This window comes from Aulonocara stuartgranti, assembly GCF_965226115.1.
Source record: "Aulonocara stuartgranti genome assembly, chromosome: 7".
Classification (NCBI taxonomy): domain Eukaryota; kingdom Metazoa; phylum Chordata; class Actinopteri; order Cichliformes; family Cichlidae; genus Aulonocara; species Aulonocara stuartgranti.
Genome location: NC_138945.1, coordinates 32887266 through 32911087, shown reverse-complemented (window position 1 = coordinate 32911087; position 23822 = coordinate 32887266). Strand labels below are relative to the sequence as shown.

Below are 23822 nucleotides of genomic sequence, written 5' to 3'. Positions count from 1 at the left end.
TGTTTTGTGACGCAATTTTGCAATAAAAAAATGAAAAGAATCCAGTCTCAAATTTAAACCAAAAGAAATATTTATTCATGATAGATCTCATTTGGAAATACTCAACCATCCAAAAAATGTACACGAGTAAGTACTTATTTTTTTCTGAGGATGAACTGACAGGAGTTGAAATATTAATAGCCACATGCAATGGGTTCTTGTCCACTACAAAAAACAAAACCAAAACAAAAGAAAAAAGTGACTACAGCTGATGTCCCCCAAACCCCTTATTCCAGAAAAAAAGGAGGCTTCCTGTGTGTCCCCGTTACACAGTGGTAGGACTTTGTGTTTTCCAGGGCATTTGGCCTTTGGAACAATTCACATCTTAGACGGTTACATGTTTAGAATCTAAACATTTTGGCATCCTCTGCTCCATAAGCCTTTGTGAACCAGCCAGAGCTGATGTGCTCAGTGTTTGCACTTTACTTCCAAAGGTTTTTGTTAAGTTGGTTCAAGCTGTAATGACTGACTTGTGTTTTTGACCTATTTGCAGCAAGAAAGCAGTCTTCATTATAAACATCTACATACATTCAAATTTTAGCAAAGCCTTTTTTATTGGTTGTGTGCTGAATCAATACAATACCAAGCATGACCTCATTCACTGCTGCTGCTATTTTTAGATCACCCTGTGTGGGTCCTGTTCTATCCCCTTCCACTCTAACTCACACTAGGTCTCCCACATTGTGTCAAAATGGCAACCATTCAGCTTAAGAGTGCGCAGCCCCATGATGTCAGGAACGCATATGGCTGAACTGATGTGCTGCCTCTGGGCTTGAAAACTGCTAACTCCTAACTGCAATCTGCCCAGCGACAGAGACCTAACTCTTACCACCAGTGATGGCTGGGAAGTTGGGTTAGTTGGATACAGTCACATCCCTACTTTCTGCACAATTTGAGATCCATGGTAAAACTACAGAAGCAGACATTGTGAGAATAAAATTAATAAAAGCAGCAGCACTTTAAGTGGCCCACGGGTGCACAAGTACATGACCCTGAAGGAGTCCTTGATGTTTAGCGACAGAGTCAACTGCCTTTCAATGTCCGCATATATCAACATGGTAATTTTTTGGAAAATGAGAAGACTGAAGTGAAAGCCTTTCATTAAACTGTAGATCGTGTTAACAACTGAACCCTTTAAAAGAAAGAATTGCCAAGGTCAAATATTTCAAAAAATATTAATACCTGTAAAATACTAGATTCGGAAAGCTGCCTGGTACATTTGTGCTGTCAATAAAAAAACTGATGCCAGCACACTGTGGTGTAAATAGCTATAAATCGTGTATGGCAGGAAGAAATGAGTGGAAATAAATGGAAACACTAAGCACCGCAACCCTAGAAAATCACAAAGCGATTAAGTACATCTTCTGTGGTTTAACGTCTATAGCACACACAGTTTTTCTTCAGATTAAAACACTGATATTAGTCTGCACAACACGAAAATAATTTTCACACAGGAACATTTAAATTAAGGGGGATACAATCCCATCACCTGATCAACTCTTTAGAAAACAGTAAGGCAAGGTAGAAAAATCACAAATCAATTAAATCCTGTGCAGACACTGAAATACAGCTAAATTTGGCTTTAAATAATAATAATGATAATAAAAAAAATTCTTGGTCCAGTTTTAAAAAAAGAAAGAAAGAAAAGAAGCATGATTCTGTGCAAGAAAAATCACATGAAAGTTTTCCCTTTCGTATCCATCTGACTGACGACTGACTTGTAGACTGTGTATGGCATTGTGTTGGCTATAAAAAAAAAAAGAAAAACACATCCAGTGAGTTCATCCAGCGGCCATTTAGGACATAAATGCCTCACCATCTTGTTTTCGGGGGCTCAAGCTCCTCTTTTAGTGAAGTATTTTTGAGCATGGCAATGTTCTTGAGTGGCTGAAGTTGAGGTTCAGTAAGCAACACCCATTCTTCAAAGGCACCATACTGTACATTGGTCTGTGTGTGCGTGCGTGTGCGTGTTTATGTGGGCCACATGTGAGCACATGCATACATGGAGAAGTAAAATCAGTCAACAAAGTCGATTCCCTCCACTGGTGTCAGCCCACAAGGCATCACCATGACAACTAAGGCAAAATCTTTCAACATAAAAAAACACAGCATCTTTTTTTTTTTTTTCTTATTTTAGGTTTTCGGATCAGATTCTTTGCTTAAAATCAACTCCCCACAATAATCATTAGTAATGATGATAATCTCTATTCAATAAATTATCTATACTGTACAATTATTTCACCTCGCGTAGACCTGCAAAAAAAGGGGGACCTTTTTTTTTTTCAAAGTAAAGCTATCAGCAGTCAGTTTCTGCTGTGTCCTCAGTCCTCAGTAAAGTCTCTGCAGAGCACACAGAGGCTGACAGACAGCAAGCCATTTTTTCCTTTTTTCCCCTGTACAGAAATTAAACAGGACATCCAGCAAAGACAAAAGCTGATGCATAATTGAAGATAAACAGAGTAGAAACACTCGCTGAAAAATGAGTATCCAGCAAAACAACAAAAAAAGTTCTTTGTTGGTTTTTTTGTTTTGTTTTTTTTCCCCTTGTGTTATTTTCCTGGAGAGACTGAGTAATTTTCTCTGAGAACAGTAGATAGAAGATGGTTCCTGATTTAAAGGGAGCCAGACCAGCAACATCTGAGCCTTACTGCACTCCTTCTTCATCCACATAAGTTGAAGGAAACCATCCAATCTGTAACATGAAACAGTAATTATCAGACACACACAGTATTTTACATCAACCAGTATAAACAAAAGATGTTAATTGGGTTCATTTATATGCTTTTTTTGTTTTGTTTACATGCCGTGAATCCATTGGATGTGCACCACGACTACATTAGGCCGAGAGCTCTCGGAGCTCTTTCCTCTATATTATTTTGGCAGAAGATGTGCGCTATTTTCCGATAACTGCACAGCTCAGCAGCAGCCTTGCCTCTGTTCTGAAAAAATACTTGAAGGCTACTTCAAATGCTACTTCAGCTGTTGCTAGGCTACGACTTCTCCTACTTGTTAGAATTGTAAAGCATGTACTGAACTAACAGAGATAATAGAAACACAAAGGTTGTATTTACAGCAACACAAAGACATCCATTAATACCTGTTGAGGTCTGTATCTGGGTATGTTTTGTCAAAAGAAAATCTCATCCTGAGTCTCTTAATTTTCCTGAATTGGACTGGGTGTTAAAATGCTGAAATGAGGTAGTTGAAAGTAGCAGATGTCTTAATTTAAAAAGAGAAGCAATAATATTTTATGTGCTCAAGTTAAGTCGTGATTCAATTACTAGCATGTGCACTGTCCATAAACACAGATCAGCACCATGCATATTGGCTGAATTAATCGCTGTGATGCCTGTGGTGCTCCACATGAATGTTAGGGTTGGCGTGATATGTGAAGATTTCAAAATAGTCATTTTTAATTCAACAGCAGGGGAATGAAAATATATTTGCAGGGACCACCGCATTTCATGTGCACACGTGGATTAAAACAATTCATATTTTGCCGTATTCTAGTTTGAAACCAGACAGAACCAGCTAGCCAGGAAGCTACATTAAAACAAAAAAGCTAATAGAAACCTTTCAGCTGTAAAATGAACAAGTACTAGTAAATGATCAAAGTACAGAACCCATAATATGTAATGGGTCTTTGTGGAGAAACCACCAACCAAATGATAATCTACTTGCTGGACACAGAGTCATGTCGACACAGAACTGGGAAGTCAAGCTTTTCTTGGGTTTAACACAGCAAAGGAAGGACAATGAATACTCATCAGTTGCACTAGGTTATTCACCTAGGTCAAATCTTATTCTTATAAATATCAAGAATGTAAAAACAGACATAAATTAAACAGCAGCTCTGATGTCGTCACTAATAGCCACTACATTCAGCAAATCATCCAATTACGGTGGGTATTTCTTCATAATGTAGAAATAAATAGCATCTAATTTTGGTGAGCGTGATGTCTTTCTCATACACAGCAGCAATCAAGACACTTCAGCTCACTTCATGAAAACTTAGAGGCTTTGCAGACCAGATTTGCAACCAGCTAAAGTAGTTGACCTGGTTATCATAGTATATGATACACAGATTTCAATGTATTTGCTGTACACACTGCATTAGCAAATACTTTTTTTTTTGCTGAGTTCTACCAGGTGTAGATGTGCTTTTTTTTTTTTAAGTCGGCACGTTTCGGCTTTCATCAACTGAATACAGATTACCTTTTTTACCACTTCTGTTCCATCAAGGTCATACATCACAGAGAGACCAATCCAAAGAAACTGCGTGTGCAGGCAGATGGTTTCATAGGAGAAAGTTAAAAGCGTATTTCCATCAATCCACACGAGGGAATAAAAGTAAGGTGGGGAAAACACAGATAAAAATCAAAACTAGACTCTATGGCATTTTTACACCAGGCTGTACAGCAGACTGTGGTAAGGTTTAGCTTTACAACCGCTCAAGTTGTGTAGATCCTCTGGCTCCAAAGCACAACTCTAAATTTACAGCCTAATAGGGAACGTTCCTAAAATAAAATGCTGACATCACATTCCCTTTTACCGCCATCCTATTAAACTGGCACATTTCCCAGCAGCTAGTTTTTGTCTTTCAACCACATCTTTTTGTTTTGTTTTTTCTTTTTCCCCCGGTATCACTGGTTAAATTGTCAAATGTATCAATGCACTTTTGGGGACATGCTTTCCCTGAATTTCTCTTTTGCAGATCTCTAACTTAATAAAGCTAACTGGATACATTTTTGATCAAACTCAAAATATTACAACATTAAGGTATTTAATCCAGTGGTGGCTTTTATGCCTTGGGTCTGATCAATTTCCCATCCACAAATAAACACTTTACTCATAGTTACTTACTCTTCCATTGGCTTCTCCTTTCCACCAGCCCTGGTCTCCACCGATCTTGCTGTAGATTTTGACAATGTCGCCTTCTCGCAGTGACAGCTCTCTCATGTCTCGCGCTGCAAAGTTATACCTGGCCACTGCTGTGCTGACCACTCGAGGTGTAAACACTGAAAATTGATAACAATAGGAGTTGAGCCATAGTTAATTAACTTAATGGCACACCGCTGAATTCGCAACAAGAGTTATTATTTACTGGTATTGATGAATATTCATGTTTATGTATGAGGGTGACGGTTGTAAGACGAGGTCACACTGAACATAATGGTAATAATTAGTTGTGAAGAATGTACAGAGGCGAGATGGTCCGGTCAGTTTTCAGCGTGACACGCTGTAGCCACAAAATGACAAATGAGCAGGACAACTTGTTTCATCACTGGAGAGGAAATTGGTTTTCTTTTCTTGATTTAATGAGGAAATGTCATCCTGAGAAGAACTACAGTGTTCTTGTTAATGAAAAGAGTGCCACAGAGAAGAAGTAATGAGGTCGAGGTACATAGGCTTATTATGTAATTACAAGAGATGCGGCGCGAGGACACAAGAGAGGCAGCGGGGGAAAGGAAAGGATAAGTAGATAGTACCTGACCAAAAGGGGGCTTGGCTCTGAGAGGAGGAGAAGTTGAGGCCCTGTGGACTGAGGAAGGAGAAGTTGTAGGATGCACAGGTGGCTGCTGAGAGGAGGACAGAGAGAGAGCGAGACAAGGGAGGAAGTAAAGCTGGAAAATGTTTGAGGTGAACACATGCAGAGGCGAAGCCAAAGAAGCAGAAAGATAAAAAGATTTTGGATTGAAGCTTTGTGTGCCTGTGCGTTCGGTTCTCATTATATTTAATCTTAACCATGAAGGTGTTGCAATTTGACTGCTTTAAGAGTGTGAATTTATTTACAAAGTCTCAAACAGAAGCAGCGTGGGAACTCTGTTGTTTTTTAGAAAGAGTCTGTTCTGTTCCTATTAGTGACATTATTATTCAGTATTACACCAACCTGCAGAATAAATTTTAGTGTTATGTTTATTTAACTGTACAATTTACATTATATTATATTAAGAAAAACATATAATGTCACTAATAGGCATTACGATGACAGCCCAACTGAAGGTTGGATTAACAAGACTTCATCATTTGTGACAACTGATCAAATGCTGCTTTCCATTTTTATGCAGACGGCACTGTTATCTATTATTTACAGTAGTGAAAGCCTTTAAATAGCTGCAGTCTGCGTTTCATGTTGTTCCCATTTAACTCAACTTAAATGGAGGAAAATCCAAGGTCATGCTATTTTCAAATTAAGAGAAAGATAAAAGCTGCTAAAAGGGCTGAAAGTGAAATTATCACAAGATATTAGTATTTAGTATTATGCATTGAATTTTTTTATTTAAAAAGGAGACGGAGAGCTAAAACTTACATTAAGATTCTTTATTTTTTCCCTCCAGGCAATGAATACGCTGCTCTTTATGAACACACTCAAGAAACACCTAAAGAAGCTGGACACTATACCGATGTTCCTCATGTTTTACTACCATTTTATGTTAAACTACCATCCAATTGGTTGTTTTTTGCTTTTTTTTAAATATAAAGACATAGTTTTACAGCCTCTAATTTCTAATATTTTAAAGACAGAGGTGTTGATTATGCTGCTCTTTTTTCTGGAATAACCACTTTTAAAGGATTGAAAAATTAGTACTCTTGTTCACTGTGATATCTCTTGGAGATACACTGAAATTTATTTGAAATTGGACCTTTTTTGTTCTTGATGTATAATTGCACATGATCTTGATTTTGTGCTTACTCACTTGCACTTTGTGTCACTTGTGTGTATAAAATCTCTGCAGCTCTCCATGCCAGGTCACACTTTATTTGATTTTATTTTTTCTCAAACTTATTTTTCTCGAATAGATATTTACCTGAAGGTCTACAAAAAGCTAATAATACAGAGTGTGACAAAGCTCAAATAATCTCAAACAGCTTTTTTGACATTGAGATCACTCAAATGGCCTGCACAGCCACCAGATCCGTCACAGCCACCAGATCAGTCACCCTTTGGGATATTCTGGGACAGGAAATTCCCATTGTGAATATGCATTTGAGAAATCTGGAGCAACTTTGAACCAAAAAGGAGGGGCCAACCTGGAACTATGTAGCAAAGGAGTTAGCACTGGCCACTAAATCTATAGAAAACTGACTGTCTTCCTCTTATCTCTGGATTTTCCTGGACTTGGAACAGAATTCCTTTTTTGTGGAATATTAGACAGAGGGACCTAAAATTGTTACAACTTGTTGAAAGGATCAAGAAAACAGTAGTAGTAGTAAAAGGTGACATCTTATGAAGCTCCACTGAAATTCACATGAAGCCTGAGCTTTTTGTTCTTAATATGTCATTACGTACGATATCGATGTCGTGGGGCCTGTGTGTCACGTGTGGTTAATGTAGGGTCCTATTATTACAGGGCCTTTACGTTACAAAGCGCCTTAAGGGGGGCTGTTGTCATGATTTGGCACTACAGAAATAAAACTGAAGTAGTTGTGCTATTTATTTTATATAAAATAAAATAATTATTTTATATAAAATAAATAGGGCAGCTATATAATATAATATATATTTTCCAGCTGCTTCAATTGTTGTTGATTTGACTTATCAGAAAATGTCTGTGTGAACTCCATAATAGAGTTTTCCAGATCGAAAAGTAAAAGTACGTGCTTGGAAACAGTCAAGGATAAAACTGAGAGGAAAACCATTATTAGCAAAAACTCCAGTTGTCTCCATCCGTGTACAACTTCAGCCAAAACAGGAGGAGAAATGATTTCACTATACTGGCCAGTTGGGTCTTTGTGAAGAGCGAACAAAGTGAGGCCAGTGTAGGACAGAAGCTAGCGCAAAGACACAGCCAGTATTCATATAGTGTAATGGCCAAGAAGGGCAGCCAATTCAGTCATTCCAAAGGCTGGAGTTAGCTGACTTTCTCTTTGTCACTCTCTTTATCATTTCACACTGCTGCCCTCCTACTCTGCCCAGCTGCCCCTCTGGCCTCCATCTTTTTTTTGTCTGTATGAGTCATGAGAGTCACTGGCCTTGGGAAAAACAGAGGACAGGGGAAGACAAAGAGAGTGGGAGGAAGTGTGTCTCATTTATTTTACCCCCTTCTTACAGTATCCACAGCCACAGTGTCATGAAATTGAATTTGTACTGGACCAGTGTATTTTGGTAACAGAGAGTGAAAAAGGTATTTTCATAATCGTGCATTGAAGCAGGTAGACATTATTTGACATGCAATGCTCCTTCAGTCTCCATGCAAAAACACTGACACTAGCATTTGAAGATGTCTGTGCATGTCTCGTTAGAGCTTTGGGTGGTTCCACTCAGCTTCCAGTGGGCATTACCCAAAGCTCATTAATGGAAATGAGGTCTGTAACATGAGTCAAGTGGTAGAAAAGTTAAAGCCACAAGTCATAGTGTATTTAAGAGTCAAGTCCAAAGCCAACCACATGTGATTTTATATGGGAGAGACATGGCACTAAAAAGAATCCTGAATAGAAATATCTGAATAAATCTTGTACCTACTACTCCCTCCAAAGGGCCAACCGTCTGCTTTATAATAGCTGAAACAGAACAGACAGAAGTGATTCCAAAATCTATACAAGTTTTTTTTCTTGGCTTACTGCATCCATAATGTAAATTAGTCTCGTATTTGTTCAAATGCCCTTGCGGGATCAACCAGATATGTTGATTCTGTTGGCACACTGGATTGAAGTGGAATTTAACTCTTGAAGGTGCTGTAGAAAACTTTATAAAACTTAAATATCATGAGGCAAAGTCACCTTTTTTTTATTAGATTTTTCTGGTTATTTATGCAGCTTTTTATTAACGTTGCGGCCGTCTCCTTATTCATTTAGAGAGGGGCTTAGTGTTAGCCTGAATAAACTCCCAGGTGCTGTTACGAAGATGCCTGCCAAGGAGTGAAACTTGCTTCTAAAAGAATGATGGATATTTTATCTGAAGATGTTCTCAAAACTTAGCTTCATCAGAACCACACTGATAAGCATCGTGGTCACTTAATCTATACTATGAAGCCACATATTAAGTTACTTGGATTAAGTTATCATTAACACGGAAGGACAAACATTAGGGTCTCTTTCACAACCGATAAACATCAAACCTTGCTCTGCCAAAACGCTTACTGACTATCATTTATCAGCTGGCTGTACTTAGCTGTTCATTGCTCAAGGATCTAATATGATTTTCTGGTACTAACAGATTGTGTTGTTTGCAGAGTTTGGCTGCTATGCGGTATCAGAATGGCTGCAGAAGTGGAAAGTAAAGTATTGGAACAGAGAAAAATTCAAAAGGTTTACCTGGTGAGCGTGTGTTGGCCCGCGTAAGCGAGCGTTCTCTCGACTTGTAGGGGTATCTCAGTGTGGTATCTAACAACTTGAAGCTTTCTTTCAGCGAATGAGACTGATAGTACTCCACAAGCTCCTGTAAAGTAACAGGATACAAAAAGGTGAACTTTTCTGCTTTCACATTGACAACAAGCTCCTATGGGTGTTTCTGTGTTGGCAGTTCATTAAATGACCTTTTTTCTTTTTTTTAAACAGTTTAATATGACTTACCAACAGACTTTCAAACTTCTTTGCCTCGGTGATGTGTATCCAGCTGTCTTTTTCAATGACTTTGATGTGCTTTACTTCATCGTTGAATCTGTAAAGAGAAATCACCAAGAACAGATGTTGTTTTTCCACTGTTATCGATTTTCTTTATCCATATCTTGCATATTACTGTTGAGCCTGTATTCTCCTGTGCCCTTAACTTAATGTGTTCTGCTGCTCCACACATTTCTTTTTCAGTATATCTGATTGAATAAGATGGAAATTAAGTATTTTTTCTTAAAGTTAAGACTTCTTAACAGATTTGTTTACTTAATTATATCGAGCCTGGTCCCCACAGTCACTCATCACCTGAGTTAGACACAAATGTGTAAATGTGCATTCCCTTTCTCAACCCATCATTATATGACAACTCCAGTAAAGAACTCATGGATTTTTTTTCCTCTTGAGAATGCATCGTCTCATTGAAAAGGCACAAAAAAGGAAGGATTAAAAAAAAAAAAAAGCAATTACTGAGTAGTAATTAGCTGGAGCTAAAAGATGCACAGAAAAAGCTGACTAGGGCTCCCTGTGAGAATATTTATTCCCCATGAGATATGGATAAAAACCTTCCCTTGACATTTTCCTCCCCTGTAAGATCTGAAATACTCACTTGATGCTGATGGCGAACCTCTCCGCCTCAGCTGTCCTCTCTCTGATAAGGTAGGTCCCACTGCAGTGGGATTTTAAAAGGTTGTCTGCCTGCTGCCGCTCCATGTTTCCTGCAAACCTACAGAAAAAACAAAATTTAGAGGTCACTGTTTTTTTTGTTTTAAGTTGTTTCATCAAATGACACTCTAAAAGCTTTAAAAACACTTAACTTCAATCACCCATGTAGTAATTAATCTTTTGGTTAGGGTCAGCTTGCTTTCAATTGAACCACTGCTTTGAGATAACGCTACAGTTTAACATTAACAGATCTGCACTAATTACAGGATATTGGCCTTGGGCTAATGGTACCTTATAGTGCACAGGCCCATTAAATGCACAGTTATGGGTCTTACCAAGGATATCCATAGTAGTCTGCATCCCTTGAGGACGACCGGCATGACTGGAAGGGCTGTCGCACATAACAGACACCGTTCATTAAAGAACACAGCACAGGACTAACTGACATGCACATGCATAAACTCGTCCACTCTCAAATCATACACGCTGTAATCAGTCACAACCCACTTTACAGGTGTATGGGTGCATTACCTTTGGGTCCAAACAAGGCTTTACATAGGAACTGGGGAAAAAGCCGCTCTTTTGTGTCTGTATCAGCTTTCCCTGTAAGACAAACACAAGGTAAGTTTATTTCTAGATGTGAAACAAAACTGTGCTTACTTCAGGCAAAGAAATACTTTAGAACATCTGTGGAAAAAAAAGGGAAAATGGGTAATATGTAGTTTAGTGTAGATACAGAAAATTTGGAAATCCTAAGACACACTGAAAAATTTGTAGGGTTTATAGAGGAAAAACTAAAACTAAGAACTATATTTCCTCCTTGCAAGTAATCATTGTTAAGTAAGACTATATTAATAAACCAATATCTGAAGCAGAGATTCTTTAGTTTATTGTGTATAATGTGAAACAGTGTTACGTTGGTGCCTCCTAGTGGTGCCAGTTTATCTGCACTGGATTCGTTTTGTCAAAATTTAAAGTAAAACATTTCTGAAAGACGATGTATTCACTTGGAGCTAAATAAATATTACACGCTATGCATCATATTTTCGGTGCTAGATGTTGTATGTACAAACTTTCCCCATCAAAGTCAGACAGAGGATGAAATGACTCCATCTTATGCCTGCAGCAATCGATTTTAAACTCTGCACACCTGCTGACATCACACTGAGAGATTAAACTGCCATGCTGTAGAGGGATAGCCTACTGTTATAGCTAAGATCAATTAATGTCATCAGAAAGTTGCCCAGAGTCACTTCAGGAAAAGCCAGCCTGATATTAGAGTCGGTGATTCAGCAGGAATGCCAACAGTTCCTGGAGCAAACAGTGTCACAGTTCCTATCATCCAGACTAATTCACTGCAGAGGATCCTCCAGGTCTGCACGTACACCTCTTCTAATGTTCAGCTAAAAGTGATTTATTTCCATTGGTGAAGGTGCAAAGAAGTCTTTAACTTCCTCTAAGATTTTAGAACAATTTTAGGCAAGCGTGGCTCAGTTTATCATTCAAACACTCTTTAAAGTATCCTGTGGTATTTTAGTGAGACGCACAAGCCAAAGCGCTATTAATTTAAACTGACAAGGTGACAAGGGGACTCTGTTTACAAGATGTGCGCTGGAATATGATGATGATTTGCAACTACAAGAAAAATTATCTTTTTTTGTAGCATGGGGGGAAAGAAAGCACTTAGGGATTTGCCTACTCCACAGCAATTTGAATTAAAGGCATTTTGGGGTATGTTACTGTACTTGTTCACCACCAGAGGGATAAGATTGATAGTGCTTTCTGCAGCCTGGTTAGAAAACATGAAAAGAAATGACGGAAATGGCTCCAAAGGCAACAAAACGCTCAGTAATTAACACATATATCTTGTTTGTTCAATCAATACAAAAAAAACCTGTGTGTGTAAAAACTAATCTACAGTTTTACAGGAGGTTGTGTGCTTAGACTTTAGCTTTGCTGATTATAAGACTCCACCAAAGTCATTGCAATTGTCCAATAAAACAAGGTTTTTGTCCAGATCCAATAATAGCGATCCTATATGCTAACTATTTCAATCTGGAAGTGCCGGTATTTGAGCAGAGACAGAACCTTGACTTATGTTCTAAACTTTCTATCTCACAGGTAAAAAAAAAATTGAATTTAACATGAGAATCACTGATTCATTTCAAATCCACTATGTGAGGTGCTGTGCCAACATCAGCTGTCTGCATAACAAGCTGCGTGTGTCAAAGTGAGGGATGGATTGATTTAAAAATGATTGACTACTCTACCTCCCACCATGTGATATCCGGGTCTCCCTTCAGAAGCTCGATAAAATCTCCTGTTTGGAAACAGAGAGGGGTCTTCCCCGGAGGCACCGGTGTGCCATGGTAGTTCTTCACTGCCACCATCTTAGGACCTGCAATAACAGTCAGTGTCCAGTACATTACCGCTTCCAGCTTCTCACTAATAAAAAAGTCCACTGACATTGAGAAAACAAAAGCTGTAGAAGAGTTGTGAAAGAAACGATCAGATTCTGCAAGTGTATCTCTACTGTACTTCTGCATACTCTACTAATGCATTTATATTGTGAAAAGGTTACTTTTTTGTAATATAATAGAGAAAGGTAAACTTTTACATATTATATTTTCATTAGCTGGATTGGAGTATTGATGCTTATTGACAGACTTATTGGCATATTTAATTTTGGGTTTGCACTAGTTACTATTCAAACTATATAAATAATGTGTATCTCGCGTTCTACTTCGGTACATGCAACCACAGTCACAGGCAAGACTCCTAGCTTGACAGTTGTCCAAATGATAGTCGACTCCCTCCACGAGGACGTAACACCACACAAGGTCATTGCAAAAAAGCCTGGCTGTTCAGTGCTATATCAAAGCATATCAATGAAAAGATGAACCGGCCGGGAAGAGTGCCTTCACAAGAGTGTCAAGTCCACTCAAGAAGAGCTTCACACCAAGTGGACCGAGGCTGGAGTCAGAGCATCAAAAGCCACCACACGTAGACCTCTTCAGGATCAAAGCTACAACTGTTAAATTCCTAAAATCATGCCACTCCTGAAACAATGGAAAACATCAGATGCATCTTACAAGTACCTGGTTTAAAGAGAAAAAGAAGTGGACTGTTGCTCAGTGGTCCAGGTTTTCTTTTGATTTCAATTAGAATCAAGGTTCTAGAGTTTGGGTGAAGGATGGAGAGGCACACAATCAAAAGTGTTTGTGAAAACCTCATGCTAGAATTCAATCTTTGATTATTTAGGGTGCCATGCCATCTGCTGGTGTTAATGGTTGCTGCTCTACTCTGTACTATCACGTAAAAATTCAATGCAACCACCTACTAGAGCGCTTCAGGTTTCCACCTGACAAAAAGTATGGAGCATATTTCCTTTTTCACCAGGAACTAGGAACTCCCACCGCGCCAAAGCTAGTATTTATTGGTTTGCTGACTGTGATAATGCTGGGTTTGACTACCCAGGCAACTGACGTGACCTGAAACCCCACAGAGAATCTCATCTTCCTCAATCAACAAACAGGAAGATGAGACACCTGAAGCCAACTATTAAAGGAATCTGGGCTTCCCTAACAGCTAAGCAGTGACACAACCTGATCACCACCAGACTACGCCAGACTGATGTAGCAATTCATGGTAAAAAAGCCTCAACCAAGTGCTACCTTAACAGAAATTGTTCATTTCTGTATTATACGTCGTTTTTTTTGATTGATCACAAATAATTTAATAATTTCAGATGCTGGAATTCTGATAATTTTTTAAAGCCACAAAAAAATCGGTATTAAACTATAATCTAGCTCGAAATAGTTCACTTGTGATGTGAACATGTGATGATACAGAATACATTAAAGTTTACCTTTTTAAATCCAATTATAGGAAAACAAAATAAAACCTTTTCACAAAATTCAAATTTTTTTAGAGGGATTAGTATAGGGTTAGTATTGTTGCTGCAATGGCGCTATCCACTAGATGGCAATAGAGAGCCGTGCTATTTAAGCACAGCTACAGCCAAAACAAAGTTGACAGCTGACAGAATATTCAAATGTTAGCTCTTACCAGGTGATAATCCAGGCTCCTACACAACAGAGACAAATATCTGATTATTGATATTGTTAATAAGTAAGCAAAAAACATCACCTTTTATCCTTTTGTGGTAATTATTCAACAAAGAAAGATGGTGACAATTAGAGAAAGCTGTTGTATATTGCGTGAAAAAGAAACTACTCACCAAGTCAAGAGGATCTGAAAAGAGGAAATATTGAAGATTGTCAAAGAAGATTCACAAGAAAATATTTCACCAAGTGGATCCATCAGCACTTGACATCAGCATGCCAAAATGTACAGCATAGCTTCATGCAGACCATTTTTTTAAGCTGACTAACAGCAATGTAGTATGACTGGTTTCCTGTGAGCGTTAAACAGCAGATAAAACTGAAAGCATCAAACTATATTGTTACAGTCCTGCTCTGTGGTCCTTATTATACACACACTAACTTATTTTAAGAATTTATTTGATTAATTATGACCTTCGACTATCAAAGAACTTGATTGGTTCATACTGAACCTCACTCAGCAGTTATTAAATTGGCTCAAATTTGAGAAAATAGGCCACAATGATTTTCTGAATTCATGTTGAGTAAATATGTTGTCAGATACTGCTGCTAAATCCACTGACACAATAAAAAAGCCTGCCTCCCTTTTACTGCTGCATAAAGAGGCCTACAAGCAGGACAGGGGTCATCAAATTACAGCAGTCATCATTGCATGTCCGTGACATGTCACACAGTTTTTATTTATCTATTTTTATCATTTGCTCACTACTTGACCCTCACAAAGTCATCTGAATAACATCTTCTATTAAAGAGGAAATACCTACTTATTTTACAAATGGTGATCACTTCTAGACACTCTTTGTGAGCTCCTGTTCCACAGCGAGAGCAGTAGTAGCCCTGATAGAAGATGCCCCTTGAGGACAGGCGCACACACACACACACACACACACAGAGAAACATGCACTTTAGTAATGCAAACAGGAAGTGGCTGAGACACAAATTAACCTCCTGTAAGAACAACACACAAGGGGACCTGCTGCTTGTTCCTATAATTGTTCCAACTGCGAATCCACATCCTCCATCATTCCCGTTCTGTAATTCTTTAAAAATCACCAAATCAACTGGCTCAGTTTAAACCGTGTACTCCTGAAGTTTATTTGTTACGGGTACTGTAACACTGCATGCATCGCACGCTGCCAAGTTGAATAGTAAGTGCCATAAATCACGATGGGATCTGCTGGGACTGCAGCAGTAATTAGCATCTAGCAGGAAGAGAGAACGCTGGTCCCTGCTGCCATCGGCTCTGTGAATTTAGGTCAGCAAAGCCACGCAATTTGTGGGTCAATACACAGAGTGGGGTTTAGCCGGCTGACTCTAATAGAGGTGAAAGTGGTGATTCAGTGACACGGGCTATCCCACTGCAGACGAGCAGCATTCTCACATGAGAGAAGGTGTACTCAGGAACACTGTGGGTGGTGCGGGGCCGGGAAATGTTTAAAAATAACATCCGTCAGCCGCAGTCACACTTACTAGAATATTTTCCAAGGAATGCTTTCACACTAATGACGGGTTATGCGAGCCAAAAACATATTCCCTCTGTGATTTAAGTCTGTTTGTTTGTTCACTACCAAATGCTACTTAAATTATTTATTTTTATATTTGTACTGCTGTAGTGTATACTCCACTCCAAGGGTATTTTTTTCTCCTCTGTTTGTGGTGTACAGAGTCAAAATTACAAAAATTGTGTTGTTGTCCAAATACTTACCTAACTGTAATAACTTTTGTGTGCTTTTATGAAAAAGTGAAGCCAACGTGGGAGTAGTTGCAAAAGGTCTCCTGGCAGTAGTGCTTCTTTGCCAAAAAGACCATCAGCTCCCTGGTTTTGTGTTCTCAGTAAACACTTCCCTGATCATTTTATTGGGCTCAGTTGCTATTTTCATGACACTGAATAAAACATTAAGTCTATTTTGTAAATTATAAGTCAAGGAATCAGAGAGGAGGATTATCCAGGATGCTCGTTGGTTAACAAACTGTCAATCACAAGTGATTAGCCACAGAATGTCCTCTGTTTCTGCTCATCTGCTGACACATGTGGTTTCAAAACACCAAGATGGTGACAGTGAAAACATTGAACTTCCTTTTTTGTGCATCATAATTTATTAATAATTCTGCCGTTGCATATTTTGGACATACAGTGTCTCTGCTTCATAAAGTTTGTCTGGATAAGTAACACATAAAAATGCTGTTGCTACCAAATGCTGACATAACAGTCACTAGAGAGTCTGGAATAAGGATGTATTCGGTGTGCATTATTAACGGCACTAAAGATACCAGCGCTGGGGTTGTCAGGGTCATTACCTCAAGAGCATCTTGCAGGCTCGACAGTTGGTATTCTTATCAAATGTGTGCATTTCAAAGTTGTGCTGATTAGCTGTGGCTCTCTCTGGCTTGATGTTGGACCTAGATAAGTAAATAATATGGAATTAAATAAACCAGTTAAACTGAGGATACCTAGGATTCTTTATTTTTTCCCATGCTACTGAAAAATAACATGGCAAAGACAATTAGTCTCACATAAAATACATTTTATCCAACTAGTCATACTCACATGGCCATATCAAATTGCTCCATCCACTTCCTCTTTGTTTCCTCAGTTTTGCAAAAGAACTGGAAGCCCTGCTTCCCTTGCAGATGGATCAGGTAGAAACCATAAGACCACTGGTGAGAAAAAGTGAGTGTTGAACAGATGGCAGAAAAAGGTTTGTGGATGGCAGACCGAGATAAGAAAGAGGCATGTGATATCAGCAGTTCCAACAAATATATGGTCAAATCAAGTCAGACCTAAAAGATCATCAACATGCTTTAGCAATTAATTGGATAAGACGCTGGTCACAGACTCAGACTGTGCATATGCAATCAAGGTATTACATCCCAAAAATCACCACAGCCAAAACAAAAACAAAAAAAAAGCCACTATGAGAAGATGTGTTAAATAAGGGGATCATTTGAGCTTACCATTTTTCCACAGGACTGGTAAGCATGCAAAAAGAAAGACACCAGAGAAAGACCCAGTTACACATGCAAACATGTACGCACGCATGCAGATCCAAAAACAAAAAAGCCATGTTAGACCGGATGCCCAGTGCACTGCAGTACGTTTTCATGAATCCTAAATGATCTTCATTGCATTTACATGATTTTACAAGCACGAATGAACACAATGCACGTTTGACACAACAGTGTATTACCCCATCTGAAATCACATCAGAAATTACCATCAGCAAGCTCCTTCAGCTCAAGGGCAACATTTGTAATGATTACACATGCCGCTTCATCGCCTACACCGGCCGGGCCACCTTTACAAAGATCTCACTGACGAAATTGCTCTGTCTCATTTCAAACCGTGATGTTCTTACCTTTTTCATGTCTCTGTTGTTCGTCGGGTCATCCGACATTTTATGATTTTGCAGCTCAATAATCTCTTTGAGCTCATAGCTATAGCCTTTCCTCTTGCAGACAATGACCACTTTATCAAAGAGGAATATATACCTGAAGACAATCATACATTTTTATTGAATATTGGCAGCGATAAAATGTTGCTAAAGGTTATTATAGTTTAGTTTTACTATAGAACTTGGACTCACCGGTCCTGTTTTGTTCGGTTCATAGAGGAGCACACCTTCAGTTCTCCATCTATCTTTGGCCTCCCGTACTCCTCCAGCTTCACCTGCTGCTTAGGTTGCAAAAAACAAACAAACAAACAAACATAAAAAGCAGCCTACTAAACCAATGGATTCTGCAATTTTTAATAAATAATTTTGCTAGACTTTTAATTTCAGAGAGAATTAATATCCACGATAAACGATGATTCTCCATCCTCCCTTTGACTTTTTTCCAAAGTCATACCCAGTGGCTACATGTATAAATTATTCAGAGCACTTTTACTGTACGTATTACTGCATATGTGGCACATGTACAAACCAAAGCAGAATACTGACTTGGCATATCAGCAAGGAACAACAAAAGAAGTTGTGATAGAGAGATAGAAAAACGAGAAAAAAGGTTGGTGCTACACAAAATATTAAAGTGAGCAGTTTGCAGTTTACATAAATGAGTTATTAAGGGAATTATCATGGCTGAGGATCATGGAAGCACTTTGAAAGATAGAGGTGTTCTGAGGAGAGACTAATCATTCTGTCGAACTTCAAAAACACCTGTTGATAACATGCCAGTGTGTTGGCATGTATATATTAAAGAACAACCTTTAAAATGTTCTTAGCTGCTCAAAAGATAACAAGTGCAAGGAAAGTGTGGAGTACTTACAAGATTTTCTATTGAACTTTGGAATTCGCTGATTTTTTTCAGTGTCTCATTGTCTCTCTTGACTTCATTGATGTACATGGCCAGGTCCTGGAAGAGCCAGACATTCTTTCAGGCATCTGCTATTTCAAGCTGTATTTACAACACTTGAGCAACACAGTGGCTGTATGTAATTATGTAGCTTTAGCTAAGAGGGTGATTCTGCAAGATTTTTAAACACACACCTGCATAGCCTCCAGAGCCTCCTTCAGTTGTTGTCTCTCGGGTCGGTCAGTTGAGTGACTCAAAAGTTCCTACGGAGAGATTATTTTGTTAGAAAAATGTTCTTGTACTTTGAGAAACTGTAAAAACCAAACTCCAATGGTGTGTCTGTTTGTCTTGGCAAAATTTGACAACTGCACACTGCAGATCTGAAATCATTAACAACACATTAAAAAGTACACTTTAAAACTTGAGTGCAAGCGGAGAGAGCAACCAGCCAAGTTCAGCTTGTTTTTTGCTTTACTAGCCCCTCCCCCTCCCCCAGCCCCAGATTTCTGTTTTGTTTTTGTTTTTTATGCAAAGAACTAAGATAATAATGTACACAATTAGACTGCATTGCAATTTTGTTTTAGAGCTGCTTTCGAGCTGTGTACAATACAATCTTATGACTGGTTCAGATTTTGAATTCTGTCTGATTATTATCTAAAAAAAATAATCAAAACTAAGCCTGAGGCAGTAAAGTTTCTGCCAAATGCATTTTTCTGCATCTAACATCAACAATTTTAACTTGCCTTTCTGGCCAGTATTACTCCAGTTTAACAAGTTACTTTGTTTCTTTGGTGTCTTTAAGTTAATCAAATGTGAAAGGTAAATATGCAAGTTTTCTTGCTTGCACTTAGGGGTAAAGATTTGCCTGTGGTTTGGTAGGCTGGTCAGCATATATGCTGGTTAGCTTGATAAAGTAGAGATTGGTCAAAGTTATGTTGTAAAACAACCTGCTACTCATAAAGGGGTTTACTGTTCAGGTGCTAGGAAATAACACCGTATTTAATAGTGACCTCCACATTAATGCCAGCAGAGCTTGGTGACCTCTGAACACTAATCATTCGATCATGTATTGCTAAATGTTTGTGCAATTTTTTCCCAAAAGTTTACTGAATTTTAAACAAAAATATGATGACGTGAAGACTGCAGCGACACTTAAAGTATTAGGAAACAACTTTATTATGTGACCAAGTGGTTCTGGCTGATTGGTTAATTGGGTAAGCCACAGCCCAAACAGGTTCTGGACTGAATCACTACAGATTAATCGTTTTGAGTAATTGAATCTCAAAATTACACAGAAAAATGCCTTAGTAAATATAAAAATAAAGTAAGTACAGGAACTTTTTAAACAAAAACACAAATATGAGTATGGCAATCTGTGCAATACCAGTTGGAGAAGGGAAACCCAGAAAGATTCAGCGTTTATTAATGGCATGGCAACTTGCCTTTACAGCAGCCCCTGTTACTGCTCCATAACCCAGTGTGAAACAAGGGAGTCAGTTAGTTTTCATATTTAAAATTTTTTTTAAGTTTCTGTTTATTTCATTAAGCACTACAGTGATGTTTTCATGGTAGATTTCACTGCTGGCAGGTACCAGCATGGAGTTAAAAAGAAGTAAACCATCTCTGTTTGAGGTTAGCAGTATGAAGAGACATTAGCTGCTAGCTGCATAACCAACAATAATTTCCAAACTATCAGCAACTGCTAGGATTACTTAATGTGCATGTGAGGTTGTGGGAAAATAAAAGAATAAAACACTGTAAGCATAAGGTGAAAAACAAGTCCGGATGTAAATTAGGAAATAACCATAGTACTTCATTTAACTCATACTAACATACCCATAACATAACCATGGATCATCCGTCTGATATTTTGAAGCTATTATGCTATTACACGGACGAGATCCCCTGTTTTTAGGTCTTCCAATTTCAAACTAATAATGAGCTTCAATATACGGGGCATTTTCCTCACTGGCTTTTCATGCCTACTTCAAATATTATCAGCAAGTGATTGACAAACAAAACCAAGAAAAAAGTGCTTTCATCTGGGCTCCACCTGTAACTTGTATTATCTAAGTAACCTTCTGCTCCTTTAAAGAAAGAGGTGCATTACATTTGCAAAAGAAAAACAGTTGTACTGCAAAACATATACAGCAAAATGTATAGCACAAGATCATGTTTTAAGTTTTAATTGTTGAATTTGCTCTATGAAGTTCAACTATCATAAAAGAATGAAGAAAAGAGCCATGCACAGTATCATCAAATAGGGTTCACACTCTTGAGATGATATCTATATAACAACAACTGTAGATGTACCCTTCAGCAGGACTGAACACGCACATACCCAAACCAAAACAAGCCTTGTCTGACATGCCCTGAGGCCTCAGTGTGCAGCAGTGTTTTACTGCAAAGCTGCAGGAAGCAGTGAAATGGGGTGTATTTAATCTGATTATTGCATGGTTGATTTGACCTCAGTGGCTCAGTGCCACTCCTGCAGGGGTTCGATTCAAACTAATACAGATGCCACGGCGCTCTCTGTGTGGACCTACAATCATAGCACCTGACATTTTTGAATTAAAGGACACAGAAAACTCAACATAAACGATTAGTGAATAATGTGCAAAGGCAGACACATCAATGAGGTGTATTAAGTTAAAGTCCACAAAGCAATATGTGTTGCCTCAGTGACACTTCAAATAACAGCTTTTTAAAAGGGCAGAAAAGAGTTTGTAAAATAGGTTAATGTGACAAGGGTACAAGTCTGGAAAATCATAACAACACTGACCAAATCCAGAAAGCTGACATTGCCATTAGACACGGAATAAAAGAGAGAGGTGTTATGCATCATTTGAAATCAGAGCAGAGATGAACCATAGCCTCCCTGACGAAGTCTCAAGAAGAAAATCTTACAGTGAGGATCTGCTTTTCGGGATGGAAAGCTATTAACTTTCTGAAATATATACAGCACAAATCATTGAACTCTGAGTGTCAAAAATGTCACATACAAAGTTCTTTGAAGTGGGTGCAGCATATACTGTATTTCAAGGATTTAGCAGCGTCTGAAGCACGTGCTGATGAGTGGTGATTTGACTTCGAGTTAGACTGTGATGCCAGATTTGGTCAAATCAAAAGAAACCTGCGTATTCCTTATTTAGCTTAGCTTAAGTGTAGAGTCAATTGCGCCGAGAGTGAAAGAAACAACATGTTTACTGAAATCAGAAAACACCTTTTTCATGTCTCTGTTGTTCGTCAGGTCATCTGACATTTTATGATTTCTTATGGAAGAGACGCATCTTTTCCCTGCAGAAGACGGGGTTTTTGCACCTCAAACTATATCTGAAAGTTAGCAACATACACTGGCTGTGCCACAGAGACATAGCAGCACAGATGTTTGAGATAAACTTTTGAAAGGTAAGAAGTTAAAAATAAAGCACGTGTGTATGATATCACACGGCTATTTAGCCAAAATCTTAATGACATTTGAATGAAACTGTGTAAACACATAAACAGGTTTTACAGATTTGGATTTTACCTTTAGTAGGAGGTGATACTTCAGCACCCTCTGCATGGGAACTACCAAAAGATCTTGGAGCTTGAACTTTCCTTCTTGCACTTTCATTGTACATTCCTGTGGAAGAGTGACACAAGCAGTGGCACAGTTATTACATGTTGCATAATACAGCATTGTAGATTTCCTACAAACAAGTATTCATTTGTTGTTTAAGAATACACTGTTGTGTTGCTGCTGTTGCTTCCACACATTCACAGGGCACTCCTTTAGCAATGAGGCCGGTTTATTCTTTCAGGGCACAAAAACTCTGGTTGTGCCAGCTATTTGTGACACAATTACGCAGCATACTGAGAGAGGACATCCTCTGACAAATGAGTGCATATCCCTAAATTCTCTCTCGGCTCCATAAGAAGCGCTCTTTTGTTAGTATTATCCTATAAGGTTCCCTCACAGTGGTGTCTGTGTACATCTTTGTTCACTCGGTTTCTTTAAGTGTGCAATATCAGCAAAGCTTATCCTGTTTTACAAACAGTACTTTTCTATACTGAGCCAATAACAGGCTGACTTAGCCTTTTACAAAGCTCCTTTATTTTGAATGGGGTATCTCAGTTACTACTACCCTGTGTAGCTATATGTATTGCCTTTTGTGCTCATCAGCTCTAGGGCCCACTTGTCCTCCCATTCTAACTGCAAATGTGCTTTAATCCCGCTCTATCCTGCATTCCTTTTCTAAGGATTTTCAGTCTGTATAACATCACAAAATCATAGCAGCATACTGAGGGGGAGATCTTGTTGTATACATAGATTCTAAAAATGTCCCAGATTTACACAGTAAAGGTTCCTTTTCTCTTGTTTCATCTTTTCCTGTGCACAAGGAAATTTAACAATACAACCAAGATCCACCACAACCCCTGTTTGGTTAATATTCCGTTTTGTTCAGTATAACAAAATGTTCTGAATTTTTTAAGGCTCTAGGGGCAAATATGCAAATTACATCTGACTTCATTATAGGTTCTGCCTAACAAAGGCAAAGCTTGGCCCCACTGATGAATTTATTTAAGTCATTATTTAGTCATTGTCATTGTTTATTCAACAGTAAATTTTACTTTTGAGTTGGGCTTTGATTGAAACGGCCATATTCTAAAGCAGCTTATTTTGTTGGTACAACTCTTCAGAGCATGTACTGCAAGTCTGGATTGATATAAAATTTTAGATTTGAGTATACTTTCTAAAAGAAATACTGCATCACTTTGTCCTTTTTCTGTAGTTGGCACACAATGAATTTGGTAGTAATGCAATACACCGAAATATGTTTCTCTTCTCCTGTGGTGTTTGCACATGGTGCATGGGCAAAACACTAGCTAGAATGCCATATCAAAACAGGTGGACAAATATCCAGCTGCTGTAATATAATAATGTATCTCCACACACTGGTGCCAGGAGTCAGCAGGAACATTTAACAATTTGTAAATATAATTTTGCTGACTATCACACTCTGGAACCCGGTGAGCTTTTTTGACATGGTGCATTAACCTGTGGAAGCAGCCATTAGAAGACAGGCACATTGTGGTCATAAATGGATGGACATGATCAGCAAAAATACTCAGGTAGGCTGTGTTTTTTTTTAAATGACACTCAATTGGTAC

General features: G+C 38.4%; 2 protein-coding genes across 9 annotated transcripts in view; both read right to left on the bottom strand.

Annotated features, from left to right (window-relative positions):
- The window catches only part of LOC309709922 (uncharacterized protein), a 322961-nt gene that overhangs the window by 136790 nt on the left and 162349 nt on the right, over positions 1 to 23822 (bottom strand). The window lies entirely within an intron of this gene.
- Positions 48 to 23822, bottom strand: part of vav2 (vav 2 guanine nucleotide exchange factor) — a 193540-nt gene continuing 169765 nt past the window's right edge. The window contains exons 10-29 of one of the 7 annotated variants that reach the window (XM_082538844.1): positions 22198 to 22293; positions 18863 to 18931; positions 18642 to 18728; positions 17963 to 18051; positions 17735 to 17867; positions 17334 to 17348; positions 16927 to 17036; positions 16677 to 16778; positions 15143 to 15231; positions 14495 to 14508; positions 14323 to 14341; positions 12525 to 12652; positions 10786 to 10857; positions 10590 to 10645; positions 10199 to 10315; positions 9553 to 9640; positions 9295 to 9418; positions 8500 to 8541; positions 4903 to 5057; positions 48 to 2731 (exon numbers count right to left, since the gene is read on the bottom strand). In XM_082538844.1, the coding sequence (XP_082394970.1) occupies positions 2684 to 2731; positions 4903 to 5057; positions 8500 to 8541; positions 9295 to 9418; positions 9553 to 9640; positions 10199 to 10315; positions 10590 to 10645; positions 10786 to 10857; positions 12525 to 12652; positions 14323 to 14341; positions 14495 to 14508; positions 15143 to 15231; positions 16677 to 16778; positions 16927 to 17036; positions 17334 to 17348; positions 17735 to 17867; positions 17963 to 18051; positions 18642 to 18728; positions 18863 to 18931; positions 22198 to 22293 (1653 nt within the window). In that variant the 3' untranslated portion in view covers positions 48 to 2683. Of the gene's footprint in view, positions 2732 to 4902; positions 5058 to 5528; positions 5619 to 8499; positions 8542 to 9294; positions 9419 to 9552; positions 9641 to 10198; positions 10316 to 10589; positions 10646 to 10785; positions 10858 to 12524; positions 12653 to 14322; positions 14342 to 14494; positions 14509 to 15142; positions 15232 to 16676; positions 16779 to 16926; positions 17037 to 17333; positions 17349 to 17734; positions 17868 to 17962; positions 18052 to 18641; positions 18729 to 18862; positions 18932 to 22197; positions 22294 to 23822 lie in introns of all 7 variants that reach the window. The other 6 variants (XM_082538845.1, XM_082538849.1, XM_082538846.1 and 3 more) reach the window with 6 other exon arrangements.